The sequence below is a fragment of the Selaginella moellendorffii genome, unplaced genomic scaffold (assembly GCF_000143415.4).
Source record: "Selaginella moellendorffii unplaced genomic scaffold, v1.0 SELMOscaffold_43, whole genome shotgun sequence".
Lineage (NCBI taxonomy): Eukaryota > Viridiplantae > Streptophyta > Lycopodiopsida > Selaginellales > Selaginellaceae > Selaginella > Selaginella moellendorffii.
This window is the reverse complement of record NW_003314304.1, coordinates 1,138,502-1,153,999: the sequence shown is the minus strand read 5'-3', so window position 1 is coordinate 1,153,999 and position 15,498 is coordinate 1,138,502. Positions and strand designations below refer to the sequence as shown.

Genomic DNA, 15,498 nt, shown 5'->3' with positions numbered 1-15,498 from the left:
TGCCACTGCTACCGCCGGCGCCGGCGCCATGGAAGCTCTGGATGAAGCTCCGGGTGAGATCGTTGGAGAGACCGGACTGGCAGTAGATGATCTTGCGGAGGAGCGAACGCGAGCGCTGGCGGTCGAGGGAGAGGAGGTGATTGTAAACTTCGAGATCGGCCTTGGCATGGTTGGAGATCTGGCCTGGGTAGACTGTGTTTGTGGAGAAGAGATCTCCGGAGCTTTGCACTGACCTGGTGCTCGTGTTGTTCGAGGCCTGCGCGCTTTGAGCAGCGGATGTCTTCCAGCCCTCCACATTGTCGCCAATTGATCTAGAGATCCACATACTCCTCTTCCAAGTTTGGAAAAGTTCTTCGCAAGCTAAATTTGTGATATCATCTTTGCTATCTTAAGGCTTCTTTACTTGATTAAAAATAATAATCTATGACAATGAAAGGTCCGTAAAAGCTGTAACATTTCACATGCAAGCTGACTAATCTTTCGGATTATTTCATGATTTAGAGACAATGTTCTCAGTTCTTCCAAGTTCCTGGAATTTGGAAAAACTCTTTCAAAATAAGTTTGTGATATCATCTTTGTTATCGATGCTTCTTTTCTTGATTAAAAAGTATCCATGACAATGAAAGGTCAGTAAAAGCTGTAGCATGTCACGTGCAAGCTGACTATAATCTTTCTATTTCTCGGATTATTTCATGAGAGACTAATGATATCTCTTTCCAATTTTCTTCTTCCAAGTTCCTGGAGTTTGGAAAAGTTCTTGCAAGCAATATCATCTTTAATTATAATCCAGGGTCAGTAGCTGTAACAAGCTGACTAATCTTTTGGATTATTACATGATTCAGACTAATGATATGTATAACTTTTACAAACCTTTCCACCACCTCACTCTATCACATTTTCTTCTTGGATTTTTGCTTCTTTTCGTTCTTTTTTTTGGCTCCGGCACACTCGTCTAGCTCGTCTTCATCATCACAATCTCCATTATCACCATCACCTTTTCTCTTCAAGCTCCCATTCCCCAGAAATGTGTAGATCCTCGGCGGAATCGCTATCTTCACCTCGGGCTGCTCCTCGTCCTCGTCCTCGGGCGACCAGATGAAGATCGACCTTAGAAACCCAACAAGAAACATGATAGAAGAAAAGTTACAAGAAAAAAAACGGATGTTACCGTGAGCTTCCAGAGGCCAGGATATCAAGGCGAGGATGGAGCTTGTTTACGGGACTTATCGTCGTGATGCTCCGATCAATGGCCTTGGCAACTATCTGTCCAGTGCTCACGTCGATGAAATCGATCGGATGCAACGCAACGCCATTGAAGTCGTCGCTGATGTATCGACCGATCACAGCCAGGCATTCCGTGGGATCCTGGATGAAAATCATAAAGCAAGCTCTAGATTTGGAAAAGACGAACGGAAAAAGGAAAAGAGTGCGTACCTTTGGATCCCATTCTGCTCGGAAACAAGTGAGATATCTGTTGAAGTCGTGGCTGTGAACAATCTCCCTGCTTGGAGTTCCCAAGTTGGAGAAAATACAGTCCCAAATGCGAATCCTGTTGTCTTGGCAAGTGGTCATAATCTTGTTTCCTGTTCTAGGCGAGAAGTAGGCGGAGCTCACGACTCTTGGATGAGAGAGCTCCGCGAGATGATTGCGACTGTCAAGCATTCTCAAGTCCCAAATTCGAGCCTAGAAATATATTTTGCTTTGAGTTAGAAAATGGAAAAATGCATGAAAAAAAGCTCGGAAACATACCATGTGATCGTTGCCAGATGTGATAAATATGTCTTGGTCGATTGGATTAGTGTGGAGTCCAACGACTTTTGTGCCTTTCTTATGGATCAACAGAGGCTTGTCATGAGTCTTCTTAGTTCTTAAGTCTAGTCTGGAAAAAAAGAAAGCGTTCGTTCACATTCAAAACCCACATAGACAGTCCTCACCTGTACAAGTATCCAAAATTGTCGGCTGCCAAAGCCAAGTTTCTGGTGAGATTTAAATCCATTCCATAAATCATTTTGAAGGTTGAAGGTCCCTGGAAATAACAGAATCATAAAACTAGTTGTGCGAGAGAAAGACTTACTTGCCATCCCCCCGGATTGAGGTTTATCAAGCTTTGTGTCAAACCGGTTTCCAAGTCTGTGAGGCACAGGTGCCCATCAGAGCCCGAAGAACAGATGGTTTCATCCGAGTTTGGAATAAACCTTGCGAAAAAAGTTTTCTAAAGCGTTAGCAACGCGATCAAGTGTGGACGAGTGCGAGCAAATACTTCATGCTGTTGACAATGCAGCTGTGTACTGTCTCGTAGACCGTTTTGTCGTAGACTTTGAGGTAGTCCCAAATCCCAACTTGGCCTTTCTACAGCACAAAATACAGCAATAAGATGCAAGAAAGGAAGAAAGGAAGGCAAACCTTGTCTCCGGATATGACAAGCTTATCGTTGGTTGGATGAAACTCGAGACAGGTTACTCGACGACTATGTAGCTTGAGGATGCCGCATTCGACTTTATTGGGAATTGGAAGCCTGGGCCTTACCTGAAAAGAAAGTTTTGTATCGTCGAAACAAGGAAAGAAGAAATAAACGTATCAAACAAAACTTACCATGGATCTGTGCCTTCCCAGCTGACGCTCATAGATAAAATCTGCCACTCCTACAGATGTCTTGCGAATTCCGGGGGTGACACCATGCTCACTGGCCAAACGATGGGGACAAGTTGCGGTAGTATGGCCTAAGTGAAAAAAAAAAAAATGTGTTTAAGCTCTCCTAGAAAGAAAGAAAAAAAAAAGAATTGGAACTTACCAGGTCGTTTGCAGAGATAGCACGGCCTGTTTGGACAATCCAAGTAAACTGACCCAACAAAGCCAGCTTGATGATCTTTCCCTTTGCAAACCTGATATAAATAGAAGAGAGAAGAAGAAAATATCAAAGAAAGAGCAACAGAAGCATACCTTGCAAAGCTTTGCTGCTTTCAAACTGATTGTAATCTTCTTTCTACCCTTCTTTCCCTCCACAGCCGAATGCTCCTTGGTTTCCTCCTCCTCCTCTTCCCCAATCTCTTCTTCTTCATCTTTCTCCTCCTCCTCCTCCGCCGCAAGATCGTCTACATCCTCGTCGGAGCTCTCATCGCTGCTGCTACTCTCCCGCTCCACAATCGCTGTTCTCACCTCGCGCCGCGGCCTCCCCATTCTCTCTTTTGCCGCCACAAGTAAGAACCCTAAAAACTTACAAGGGTAAAAAGTGGACCCCAAACCAAATAGGATTATAATGGTCTATCTTTTTTTGTTTTCATAATATTATATTAATCTTAGAAAGTAGTATTTAATGTGATATTTATAAAATGTTTCATTGAGCGAAGTTGAAAATTACATCCAGGTTCCGCAGCCTTGGAGTGAGCTGTGCCTGCAATGGCGACTTTGGCCAAGTCACTGATCCAACACCTTCATCCAAATTGTAGCTTTCTCCAGGAACACGCTCCCAATGAAAACTGTGGAGCAAGTTTGAGAGAACAAGGTGGACAGTCTTGAGGCCAAGTGACATTCCTGGACACATTCTTCTTCCAGCTCCAAAGGGAATCAGCTCAAAGTCCTGCCCTTTAACATCAGCTGTTATCTGCCCAAACCTCTCTGGCCAAAACTTTGTGGGATGTTCCCACACATTTGGGTCCCTGCTAATGGAGTAGAAATTAATAATGGTGGTGGCTCCTTTGGGAACATCAAAACCAGCCAAAACGCATGCTCTGTTTGACATGTGAGGCACTAGAATTGGAACGGGAGGGTGAAGCCTGAGAGTTTCCTTGATCACAGCTTCAAGATATGTCAGCTTTGAGAAATCGGTTTCGGTAGCCATGCGATTTCGACCCACCACTACATCAAGTTCTTCTTGTGCCTTTTTCATTACCTCTGGATTGTTGACAAGTTCCAGTAAGGCCCACTCTACTGTGCAAGCACTTGTGTCCATTCCAGCTATTAGAATTTCCTGCGCAAAAGACTGATCAATGATTTCAAATTTAGAAATATAAGGACTTCGTACCATTAGAGTGCCTTTGACAACCTCCTCGTCTTTGTAATGCTGAAGCAAAATGTCTGTAAAATCAGGTTGTGGACGTGATCCTCCACTTTTCTTGTGCTCGGTAATGACCTTCTCGAAGAACTTGTCTTCCTTGGCAAAGATCCTTTTCACCCGTGGTATGCTCCAGTCGATCCATCGAAGCCAATCCGGAACAAACTGGCCTATATGGAACTGGAGACCAATTTCAGCGACTTCGTGCATCACTTCTTTGAATGTTTTGGCATCTGTTAGATCCTCCCCAACCAAGTTCTCTCCAAAGAATCTCTTACTCATGAGGATTCTGCTCGTGATATTGAATGTAAGCACTGTAAGGTGCTCTCTCATATCAACACCTTTAGGAGCTTTCGCGAGAGATGAGATCAAATAACAAAGCTCCTCAACCCTTACCCATAAGAAGGAGTCTATACGCTTTACAGTGAAAAGCTCTGTAGTGCAGATCTTCCTCACGTTTTTCCAATGATCGCCACTAGCTAATGCCAGCCCCTTGAAGTTATAGCTCACATACTGCCCAACTAATACAAATGGTCTGGAACTAAAGATCAGATCATGAGTCTTGAGTACTTCTTTCGCCATAGCTGGACTGGAAATAATAACGGCTGGAACCATGCCAAGTCTCAAGAACATAACATCCCCAAACTTGTTGGATAACTTCTGAAGAGATTGGTGAATCATTCGATCTAAGAGATGGAGATGACCAATCAATGGCAAACCCCATGGAGATGGCGGCAGCCTCTTGCGTTGCAACATAAGAATTCTAACAAAGAGCAAGAGAGCCAGAAAGTAGAGAAGAAACTCCATTACTCTACCTTGAAGTGGCAATTTGTTAAGTACATATATAGGGACAGATGCCTTCATTTGATCCTCTTTTGGAACAAAACAAGGACTAAAATCACTACTATTTGACGTCAGATTTTTAAGAATTCCATTTTTCTGTAAGTTTGTCAACATCTGTAGGGACACTAATGAGATTCTCCCATTTGATCCTCTAGTGGAACAATTCTCTAATTTGAAGATGTAAGACTTTTTATAAGTTCCACAGTCAGACCATGTGGAGCTCTCTTAGTTCGAGAAATATATCATATTTATTTTGCGTTACTGAGTATTTGTATTTGCTAGCCGTCGAGTTACACGAACTTGCAATGATGACTTTGGCCAGGTTACTGCTCCAAAAGTCTCATCAACACCATAGTTTTTCCCAGGAAGACGATGCCAGTCAAAACCGTGGAGCAAGTTTCCAAGAGTGAGATAAACAGTTTTGAGGCCGAGTGACATGCCTGGGCATATTCTTCTCCCAGCTCCAAATGGAATCAGCTCAAAGTTGTGGCCTTTCACATCAATTGCCAACCCCAGAAATCTTTCGGGCCAAAACTTAGCTGGATTCTCCCAAACCTCTGGATCTCGGCCAATCGAGTAATAGTTGACAATGGTGGTGGCACCTTTAGGAATGTGGAATGATTGACCCAAGGCACAAGCTTGCGTTGACATCCTTGGCACCAGCAATGGCGTTGGAGGGTGAATCCTGAAAGTTTCCTTGATCATGGCCTCAAGATATGTCAGCTTTGGGAAATCAGACTCTAAAACAGTGCGACCTCCGCCCACGACAACATCAAGTTCTTCTTGTGCTTTCTTCATGATCTCTGGATTGTTGAGAAGTTCCAGCAAAGCCCACTCTACTGTGCATGCACTTGTGTCTGTTCCTGCTGCCAAGATTTCCTGTGACAAAGCATTCCAGAGTATGAATTATCATGTTAGAATCATTCTCTCGGCTTACCATCAAGGTGGCTTTGACAACTTCTTGGTCATCTCCTCTGTGCTCAAGCAAAATATCCATGAAATCCTTTGTGGGACTGGATTTTTTGGCTTTGTGTTCGTCCATGATCTTCTGGAGGAATTCGTCCTGCTTGGCAGCAACTCTTTTGGCCTGTGGTATGTTCCAGTCAATCCATTTGAGCCAAGAGGGCACAAACTCACTTATATGGAACTGGAAAGCAAACTGGACTGACTCATCAATCAGTTCCTTGAATACTCTGGCTTCTGCTAGCTCGTCGTCACTCAAGTTCTCACCGAAAAACCTCTTGCTCATGAGGATCCGAGTTTGTACGTTGAATGTGAGGACCGTGAGGTGCTCTCTCACATCTACAATACTTTGGTCATTGCAAGCTTGAGCGAGTGATGATACCAAGTAAGAAAGCTCCTTCATTCTAACCCACAAGAAAGAGTCAATGCGTTTGACTGTGAAGAGCTCGGTGGTGCAGATCTTTCTCATGCTCTTCCAGTGATCACCATTAGCCAAAGCTATTCCCTTGAAATTGTACCCACTGTGCTCTCCAACCAACAAGTATGGCCTGAAACTAAAAGTTGTGTCTCCAGTCTTGAACATTTGTTTTGCTAGATCTGGACTGGAAATCACAATTGCTGGGATCATCCCCAGTTTGAGATACATGATCTCTCCAAACTTCCTGGACAGCTTTTGCAATGAATGGTGAGGCATTCTTCCAATGAGATGGAGGTGACCAATGAGTGGCAAGCCCCATGGAGATGGGGGCAGCCTCTTGCTTGACAGCAACACATTCTTGAAGAGATGGAGCAATAGTAGAAAGCCAAAGAAGAAGAGAAGGAACTCCATCTGGTTTATCTGGAGTCTATGAATCATGGTCTATAAATAATTGTTTCATTGCATGGTTCGTCTAGTGATGCTTTTGAACAAGATGACAAACGAGTATCTGCTGTATTGTTTGAAGGTCAGCCTTGTGAATAAGGTAATATTATAATTTAAGAGCAAATTAAGATGCTTCTAATAAAACAGAATACCAATGGTTACATAGAAGTAACTTTGGCTTGCAATGCTAGCTTTGGCCATATGACAGACATAAAAGCTTCATCCATATTGTAGCTTCCTCCACGGGCGACAGGCTCCCAGTTGAAACCATGAATCAAGTTGGCGAGCGTGAGGTACACACTCTTGAGTCCCAGCAACATCCCTGGACAACTTCTTCTCCCAGATCCGAATGGAATCAGCTCAAAGTCCTGGCCCTTAACATCGATTGTTGATCCTTGAAACCTCTCTGGCCAGAACTTTTCAGGCTTATCCCAAACTCTTGGGTCTCTACCAATGGCATAAAAGTTGATAATGGTGGTGGCACCTTTGGGAATGTCGAAAGACTCGCCCAGAACACAAGCCTGAGTTGACATCCTGGGCAGCAACGGGCCTGGAGGGTGAAACCTGAAAGTTTCCTTGACAATGTCTTCAAGGTATAGAAGCTTGTGGAGATCAGACTCTGTAACCATGCGATCTCGGCCCACAACAGTATCGAGTTCCTCCTGTGCTTTCCTCATTATCTCTGGATTGTTGAGAAGTTCCAGCAGCGCCCACTCTGTCGTACAAGCACTGGTGTCTGTTCCTGCTGCAAGGAGTTCCTGTGAAAATGAGGAAGACAGTCACTGTTACTACAAACTTTGTGAAATCCAGGAGATCATTCACTTACCATAAACGTGGCTTTGGCGGCCTCCTCGTCTTCTTGGTGTTGTAGCAAGATATCCATGAAATCCATCACAGGACGGGATTTCTGGCTAGATTTGTGCTCTTGGATTATTTTTTCGAAGAACTTCTCTTGCTTGGCCACAAGTTTTCTCGCATGTGGGATGTTCCAATCAATCCATCTCAGCCAAGCCGGGACGAACTCACTTATGTGGAACTTCAAAGCGAAGCGCGTCAGCTCCTCCAGGAATTCTCTGAGCTGTCTTACCTCTTCTACTTCCTCCCCGCCCAAGTTCTTGTTCTCAAAGAATCTCTTGCTCATGAGCATCTGGCTCACTATGTTGACATTGAAATCAGTGAGAAGTTCTCTCACATTGACGACGCTCTGGCTCTTGGATGCTTGAGCAAGCCGTGAGACCAAGTGAGAGACCTCAGCAAGCCTCAGCCCTCGGAAGGATTCCAGGCGCTTGACTGAGAAGAGCTCGGTGATACAGATCTTCCTCATGTTCTTCCAGTGATCACCGTTAGACAAACCAATCCCCTTAAAGTTGTAAGTGAGATATTCCCCAACCAACAGGTATGGTCTGAAGCCAAAGCTAGAATCATTGCTTCTCAATGCCTCTTTTGCTAGATCTGGACTGGAAATCACAATGACTGGAGTCATCCCAAGTCTTAGATACATAATCCCTCCAAGCTTTCTAGATAAGTTTTGGAGGGATTGGTGAGGCAGCGCAGACAGATGATGGACGTGACCAATCAAAGGCAGCCCCCATGGAGATGGAGGCAACCTCTTTCTACTCTGCAGCAAAGATCTTCCCAAAAAACACACCACCAAAGCTACAAGAAAGTAGACTGGAAACTCCATGAATCCTTTGTTCTCTCGCTTGAGACCATCACATTGTATACAAGTTATAAAGGACATGAAGCTATAGTTCTTTAAGCTCTCAAGTCAACGATGTAAGATCACTGCCTGACAAAACCACGCGAAGATCACTCGAGGGATCAGAGCTCGACAATCTTTCTTCCAGCTTTGCTTTCTCCTCCCACATCCCTGCTGCCGCATAGACGTTCCCCATCAATCGAAACACCGCGCCATCGCTCCCGCCACCTCTGCTCATCAAGGCCTCGAAAGCCATCTTCGCAACTCTCAAGTTCTTCCACTTCTGGCACGCCCCGAGCACCGTCTTCCACGCCACCGCACTCGCCTCAAACGGCATCGCTTCCAGCAGCTCCACTGCCTCGTCCAGAGCATTCGCTCGCCCCAGCATGTCCACCATGCAGTGGTAGTGCTCCACGCCGGGAGTGACACCATACTTGGAGCTCATCGCCTGGAAGTACCTCCTCCCCTCGTCTACAAGCCCGGCGTGACTACACGCGATGAGAACGCAGATGAAAGTCACCCGGTTTGCTCCAAGCCCCTCGTCTTGCATGCTGTGGAAGAGCCGAAACACGCTGCTCGTGTCACCCAGCCTGCTATATCCTGCTATCAGTGCCGTCCAGGCCACCAGATCGACGCTGCCCAGCGAGTCGAAAGTGGTGTGAGCGTCCACCATGCTGCCGCACTTGCCGTAGACGTCCACAAAGCACGTAGCCAGGAGAGCCTCCGTCTCGTGCCCCCACCGGCAAGCATCGCTGTGGACGGCCTTGCCGAATCGAAAGGCCACCGAGCTTCCACACGCCTTGAGCACGGCGACCAGGTTCTGCGAGCTCAGCGAGAAGCTCTCCTCCTGTCTCATGCTGCCAAACGCCTCCACGGCTTTGGCCTCTTCCCTTGCCTCGATGTACCCCAGGAGCATCGAGTTCCACGACACCATACTGTGGAAAGGCATGGCGTCGAAGACTCGGCGAGCGTCCACCATGCTCCCACATCTCGCGAAAACGTCGACAAAGGTGCTGGCCAAAAACACGTCCGTGTCGCACCCCAACTTCGCTGCCTGTGAGTGAAGAGTCCTGCCTTTGTCCAGAGCGAAAACTTTCACGAGCTTCCCGTCAACCTGTCTTCCTTCTTCCTTGGCAGCCACGCCGATGCAAGCTTTCGCCGCTGCGACAAAAGTTAGTGTGTCCGGCTCGAAGCCTTCGTCCTTCATCGTTGTCAAAAGATCCAAAGCCAGTCCCTCCTCCCCACTCTCTGCGTATCCCATGAGCAAAGCAGTCCATGCCACGACACTCCGAGAAGGCATCCTGTCAAACACGCTGCGGGCGTCCACCAGGCTCCCACAGTTCGCGTACATGTCTATCAGCGTGATTGTCACGAAGCAGTCCGCCGTATGGCCTTTCTCCACAGCTCCAGCATGCAAAGCCATGCCTTTCTCCAAACTTGCCAGCTTCACGGCCCTCCCGTCGATTTTTCTGGCGACTTCTTTTCCTGCGACGCTGGTGCAAGCCTTCAAGGCGGCAACGTACGATCGAGAGGTCGGAGCACAGTCCCTGGAAGTTTTCATGCGGTTGAAAAGCTCCAACACGGTCCCTGCGTCTCCATACTCGCAGTAGCCAAACATGAGAGCGTTCCACGCCACGGCCTTTTGACACTCCATGCTGTCGAAGACTCTTCGAGCATCCGTCATGCTCCCACACTTGGAGTAGAAATCCACCAGCGTGTTGGCGAGCACAGCCTCCGGATCATCGATACTGGATGCTTGAGCGTGTACTCTCGTGCCTCGCTCAAGAGCCACCACCTTGACGAGCCTCCCGTCAACCTGCCTTTGGTCTTCTCTCGCCGCAAGGCCGGAGCAGGCCTTGACCGCAGCAACGAAAGTGAGAGCATTCTTCTCGCAGCTCACACGCTCAAACAGCTCGAGAGCAATCTCCCCCTCTCCATTCTCGGCATATCCCAGCAGCAAAGCATTCCACGACACGACCGTGTGAAACTCCATCCTGTCGAAAGCCCCCCGAGAATCCACCAAGCTTCCACACTTGGCATACATATCCACCAGGGTGTTCTCCACGAACACATCCAGAGAGTCACCCTGGATCCTCGTCGCTCGAGAGTGAACCATCATCCCTTTCTCCAAAGCACCGAGCTTGACTTTTCCACTGCCGATGACAATCGTGCTCTCTTCACAGTCCGCGATGGCAGAGCACGCCTTGATTGCTCCCATGAAAGTCCCCGCATTGGGACGCAAGCCGCGGACTTCCATGCTCTGGAACAAATCCAGCGCCAAATCCCCTCTTCCATTTTCAACGTATCCCAGCAGCAGCGAGTTCCAAGTCACGACGTCATACTGTGGAAATCTTTCGAAGATCTGAGCTGCCTTGACCAATCGCGACCCCAAATCTCTGTCACTGACACTGCCGCTCGAATCAAAATCCTTGCTGCTGCTGGATTCCAGATACCCGGCCATGAGCGCCGTCCAGGCCACCACATTGCGGCAAGGCATGGCGTCAAAGACCCTGTGTGCATCCGCGACGCTGCCGCATCGCGAGTACATGCTGACCAGGCTGCTGGCAACAACGAGATTGGAGCCATAGCCCGCCGCGACGGCATCATTGTGAAGATTCTTGCCGCGATCGAGGTCACTGGAGCTGCGGCAAGAGCGTAATATCGACACGAAGTAGTGGACGCTGATCCTTACCTCAGAATGCAGTGCCCTCGCGCCGATGCCACGCCTCAAACACCGCATGCTCCATCCCGATGGAAGAACCCTAGCAACAGAAAACCTAAAATTCCTCGCGCGCTGAAAGGATTTAAACTTTCTTTACGTGGCTTCATGTCATCTCTCCCCTCTTTGGCCAATTTCTTCGTTCTTGAATAGTTGATCCCAGCCCCTTGAAGTAGTAGCACACATACTGCCTAACCAATATAAATGGCCTGGAACTAAAGAGCAAATCATGAGTCTTGAAGTAGTAGCACGCATACTGCCTAACCAATATAAATGGCCTGGAACTAAAGAGCAAATCATGAGTCTTGAGTACTTCTTTTGCCATGGAACGACTATATGCCAAGGATTGAAATTTCTTTACGTGGCTTCATGCCAATTTCTTCATCTCTCCCCTCTTTGGCCGTTCTCGAATAGCTGATCCCAGCCCCTTGAAGTTGTAGCACGCATACTGCCCAACCAGTATAAATGGCCTGGAACCAAAAACCAGTCGCTGGACTGGTAATAACGGCTGGAACCATGCCAAGTCTCAAGAACATAACATCCCAAACTTGTTGGACAGCTTCTGAAGAGATTGGTAAAGCATTAGATCTAAACCATGGATCTAAACCAATGCAGTAGTGTCTTGCTTTGCAACGTAAGAGTTCTAACAAGGAGCAAAAAGACAGAAACTAGAGAAGGAACTCCATTTTTCAACGGGGATACCAAATGAGATTCTTCCATTTGATCCTCTAGTGGAACAAGACATCAGGATTAAAGTCGTGGAGCAAGTTTCCAAGAGTGAGATAAATAGTTTTGAGGCCGAGTGACATGCCTGGGCATATTCGTCTCCCAGCTCCAAACGGAATCAGCTCAAAGTCCTGGCCTTTCACGTCGATTGCCAACCCCAGAAACCTCTCGGACCAAAACTTTGTCCCAAACTTTGGATCTCTGCCAACGGAGTAAAAGATGACAATGGTGGTGGCACCTTTGATCCTGAAAGTTTCCTTGACGATGGTCTCAAGATATGTCAGCTTTAAAACCATGCCATCTCCGCCTATGACAACATCAAGTTCCTCTTGTCCTTTCCTCATGACATCTGGATTGTTGAGAAGTTCTAGCAAAGCCCACTCCACTCTGCATGTGCTTGTGTCTGTTCCTGCTGCCAGGAGTTCCTATGCCAAAGCATTCCAGAGTATAGATTATCATGTTAGAATCATTCTCCACTTACCGCTAAGGTGGTTTTGACAACTTATCGGTCATCTCGTCTATGCTCAAGCAAAGTATCCATGAAATCCGTTGTCGGGATGGGATTTGTTGGCTTTGTGTTCGTCGGTGATCTTCTGGAGGAATTCGTCCTGCTTGGCAGCAACCCTTTTGGCCTGTGGTATGTTTCCAGTCAATCCATTTGAGCCAAGATGGTACAAACTCACTTATATGGACAAACTCACTTATATGGAACTGGAAAGCAAACTTGACTGACTCATCGATCAGTTCCTTGAATACTCTGGCCTCTGCTAGCTCGTTGTCACTCAAGTTCTCACCAAAAAACCTCTTGCTCGTGAGGATCCGAGTTTGTATGTTGAATGTGAGGATCATGAGGTGTTCTCTCACATCTACAACACATCGGTCTTTGCAAGCTTGGGCGAGTGATGACATCAAGTAAGAAAGCTCCTCCATTCCAACCCACAAGAAAGAGTCTGGATGGCCAGAGACGGTAAACCGAGGCAGTCCTCCCCCTTTGGCGTCGTGCCACTTGCCCCCCGTTGTTATGAACCAGCGCAAAAAGACAAAGATCTAGTTGCCCTAAACTATGCTACACCACCTCTTGAGGTTTTTCACCACCCAACCACCCCCGAGCTACCTCAAAAACTCCACTGTGCCGCCGCTCCACTGTGAGCTTTAGGGTAGGTTAACTCCCTTACCCTAACATGTACCCTTGAGCCTCCCTTTGACTGATGTTGACCATGTAGTCAAAGCTGGCGCCTAACAATTCTTCCCCCCCAACAAAGTCCTTGTCCCAAGGACGAATTGTACTGGTGATCACCCTTTCTAGGGAATCCTACTCAAGCTCCTGGTCCATCAGCTGTATACATCAAGGATGCTTTATTTCGTTAAAGTGGAACTTATTCAGTAAAGTGGGACATTAATTAGCATGTGTCCACATGCCATTTCATAGTACTTAATTAATATTTATTAATATTTCTATCAGTTTTTTAATTTATTTTTTATATTTCACAATATTATAACACAAAATCATATGAAAAGTTTTTAATTTATAAATTATAAAGCTAAAACTTCAATTTTTTATTATTGTTATAAAAATGGCATGTGGCCACACACCATAAGTGGGATAATGAAAAGTTCCACTTTAACGAAATAAAGCATAAGAAGGCATTGGGCCCATCACTCCGAGATAGTACACCTTTCAACTGGTTGACATAAAATACTGGATGAATTTTCACCCTAGCTGGCAGCCGCACCCAATAAGCCGCTTTACCAATGCACTCCAGCACTTCATATAGACCAGCATATCGATGGGAGAGTTTATCACTCTTCCCTGTCCGTAAAGGCACCAAGGTGTTCCGCCGCTCACTTGACAGAAAGATCACTCGCACAAAGACGAGATCACCCACTTTATATTCCCGGAATTGGCGATGCTCATTGGCAAACTTCTCCACTTTATCCTGAGTTGCTTGCAAATTCTGTTTGCACACCACCAGAATCTCATCAAGTTCTGTGGCCAGATCAGTTGCCTCGAAATCAAGCTTATCTCGAACGTCCTTACTCAAATGCAATCCCAACTCCACCGCTGTTCGAGGATGCCTTCCAAACATGGCAAAGTAAGGACTTAGCTTGGTTCCACTGTGTTGGCTATTGTTGTAAGCAAATTGCACCAACGGAAGATATAAATCCCATTGTCTTTGCCTTTGACCAATGCTACAACGTAGCATATCCTCCACCACGTGATTCACACGCTCGGTTTGCCCATCCATCTGAGGATGATCTCCACTTGAGAGTTTCAAAGTCACTTGCATAGCCTTTGCAAAGTTTTTCCAAAATCCACTGGTGAACTTTGAATCTCGATCACTAATGATATCCTCTGGCAAACCAAAATCAGGAAAAACCTTCTCCAAGTAAACCGCAGCCAAGTCTGAGGCAGTGACAGTCTTCCGAAGAGCCAACAACCGCACATACTTCGTCAATTGATCCACTATGACCCATACTTGCTCCTTTTGCCTCTGTGTTCATGGCAAACAAGTGATGAAGTCCATAGAGATACTACACCAACGGCTCTGAGGAATAGGTAAAGGTTGCAAAAGTCCCCCCGGCTTCTCCCGTGGCACCTTAACCCGCTGACAAAGCTCGCATGATTTACAATACTTGAGGATATTAGCCTTCATATTCCTCCAATAAAAGTTGTGCTTAATCAGCTCATATGTCTTCTTCCCCCCAAAATGACCGGCCTCTGGACGATCATGATAGTGGAATAAAACTTGAGTAATTAACGCATCCACCCGTGGCAAATATACACGGCCATTGTAGTAGAGAATCCCATCCACCAATGAGAAAGGGGCTTCCATCTAGGTTCATAAAGAGGCCACCTCAGCATCCTGAGCCTGAGCATGCTCAACCAACTGCCCAAACTCGCTGACCACCTTACTCAAATGATGACAAAATCGTTGTCATAACGTCATCATATGACAAACACAAGATAAAGCATCGGCCACCACATTTGATTTTCCCGGACGATACTCAATAGGAAACTCCCCAAACTCCATGAGTTTGACCATCTAACGAGCTTGCCTAGTGTTCAACTCCTTCTGTGTGAAAAGATACATAAGTGGTTTGTGATCTGTCAACACCACAAACACTGCACCATAAAGATAATGCTGCCACATCCGCAAAGTATGAACAATACAGAGTAACTCTTGCTCATATGTGGAATAGCGTTGCTCCACGGAATTCAAAGTTCGACTCTCATATGCAATAGGCTGTCCCTCTTGCATGAGAACTCCTCCCAGTGCATAACCACTCACATTGCATGTCACCTCATAAGGTTTCAATGGATCAGCAATGTGAAGCACTAGAGCCTCGCTCAACAATCGTTTCAGCGCCACAAAACTCTCCTCTTGTGGCATCTTCCACTCGAATGGCACATTCTTGCTTAACAACCGCGTCAAAGGAATAGCCACCTCTGCAAACTTATGATGGAAACATCGGTAGTAACTAGCCATACCAAGAAAACTGTGCAACTCAGCCACTATAGTCGGTGTAGGCCAGTTTTCCACCACAGCCACCTTCCTTGGATTCGTCTTGACACCCTTAGATGTCACAATATGGCCTAGACATTCCACCTCCGACTTTGCAAATTCACATTTGCT

General features: G+C 46.5%; 6 protein-coding genes across 6 annotated transcripts; all 6 read right to left on the bottom strand.

Annotated features, from left to right (window-relative positions):
• Window positions 1–796: 796 nt before the first annotated feature.
• On the bottom strand, window positions 797–3,208 carry LOC9646838 (DNA damage-binding protein 2). Its single transcript, XM_002979950.2, has 11 exons — window positions 2,941–3,208; window positions 2,792–2,882; window positions 2,593–2,720; window positions 2,404–2,526; window positions 2,261–2,349; window positions 2,075–2,195; window positions 1,935–2,026; window positions 1,750–1,879; window positions 1,435–1,683; window positions 1,169–1,365; window positions 797–1,107 (listed from the first exon to the last, which is right to left on the bottom strand). Exons 1-11 carry the CDS (start codon window positions 3,175–3,177, stop codon window positions 891–893), a joined length of 1,674 nt encoding a protein of 557 aa, XP_002979996.2. The 5' UTR covers window positions 3,178–3,208; the 3' UTR covers window positions 797–890.
• A 124-nt stretch (window positions 3,209–3,332) lies between these two features.
• Window positions 3,333–4,850, bottom strand: LOC9646837 (flavonoid 3'-monooxygenase). The gene is made up of 2 exons (XM_024685076.1): window positions 4,022–4,850; window positions 3,333–3,967 (listed from the first exon to the last, which is right to left on the bottom strand). The coding sequence occupies exons 1-2, from the start codon at window positions 4,805–4,807 to the stop codon at window positions 3,335–3,337; spliced, it is 1,419 nt and encodes a 472-aa protein (XP_024540844.1). The 5' UTR covers window positions 4,808–4,850; the 3' UTR covers window positions 3,333–3,334.
• Window positions 4,851–5,152: 302 nt separating this feature from the next.
• On the bottom strand, window positions 5,153–6,686 carry LOC112349846 (flavonoid 3',5'-hydroxylase 2-like). Its single transcript, XM_024684971.1, has 2 exons — window positions 5,832–6,686; window positions 5,153–5,773 (listed from the first exon to the last, which is right to left on the bottom strand). Exons 1-2 carry the CDS (start codon window positions 6,684–6,686, stop codon window positions 5,153–5,155), a joined length of 1,476 nt encoding a protein of 491 aa, XP_024540739.1.
• Window positions 6,687–6,848: 162 nt separating this feature from the next.
• On the bottom strand, window positions 6,849–8,479 carry LOC9646836 (cytochrome P450 71A1). The gene is made up of 2 exons (XM_002979948.2): window positions 7,546–8,479; window positions 6,849–7,477 (listed from the first exon to the last, which is right to left on the bottom strand). Exons 1-2 carry the CDS (start codon window positions 8,458–8,460, stop codon window positions 6,878–6,880), a joined length of 1,515 nt encoding a protein of 504 aa, XP_002979994.2. The 5' UTR covers window positions 8,461–8,479; the 3' UTR covers window positions 6,849–6,877.
• LOC112349898 (pentatricopeptide repeat-containing protein At2g13600-like) lies at window positions 8,419–11,167 on the bottom strand. The gene is made up of 2 exons (XM_024685130.1): window positions 11,111–11,167; window positions 8,419–11,060 (listed from the first exon to the last, which is right to left on the bottom strand). The coding sequence occupies exon 2, from the start codon at window positions 10,964–10,966 to the stop codon at window positions 8,483–8,485; it is 2,484 nt and encodes an 827-aa protein (XP_024540898.1). The 5' UTR covers window positions 10,967–11,060; window positions 11,111–11,167; the 3' UTR covers window positions 8,419–8,482.
• Window positions 11,168–11,504: 337 nt separating this feature from the next.
• On the bottom strand, window positions 11,505–12,793 carry LOC9646835 (cytochrome P450 76C1). The gene is made up of 3 exons (XM_024684969.1): window positions 12,620–12,793; window positions 11,881–12,288; window positions 11,505–11,645 (listed from the first exon to the last, which is right to left on the bottom strand). The coding sequence occupies exons 1-3, from the start codon at window positions 12,791–12,793 to the stop codon at window positions 11,505–11,507; spliced, it is 723 nt and encodes a 240-aa protein (XP_024540737.1).
• Between the last annotated feature and the right edge of the window lie 2,705 nt (window positions 12,794–15,498).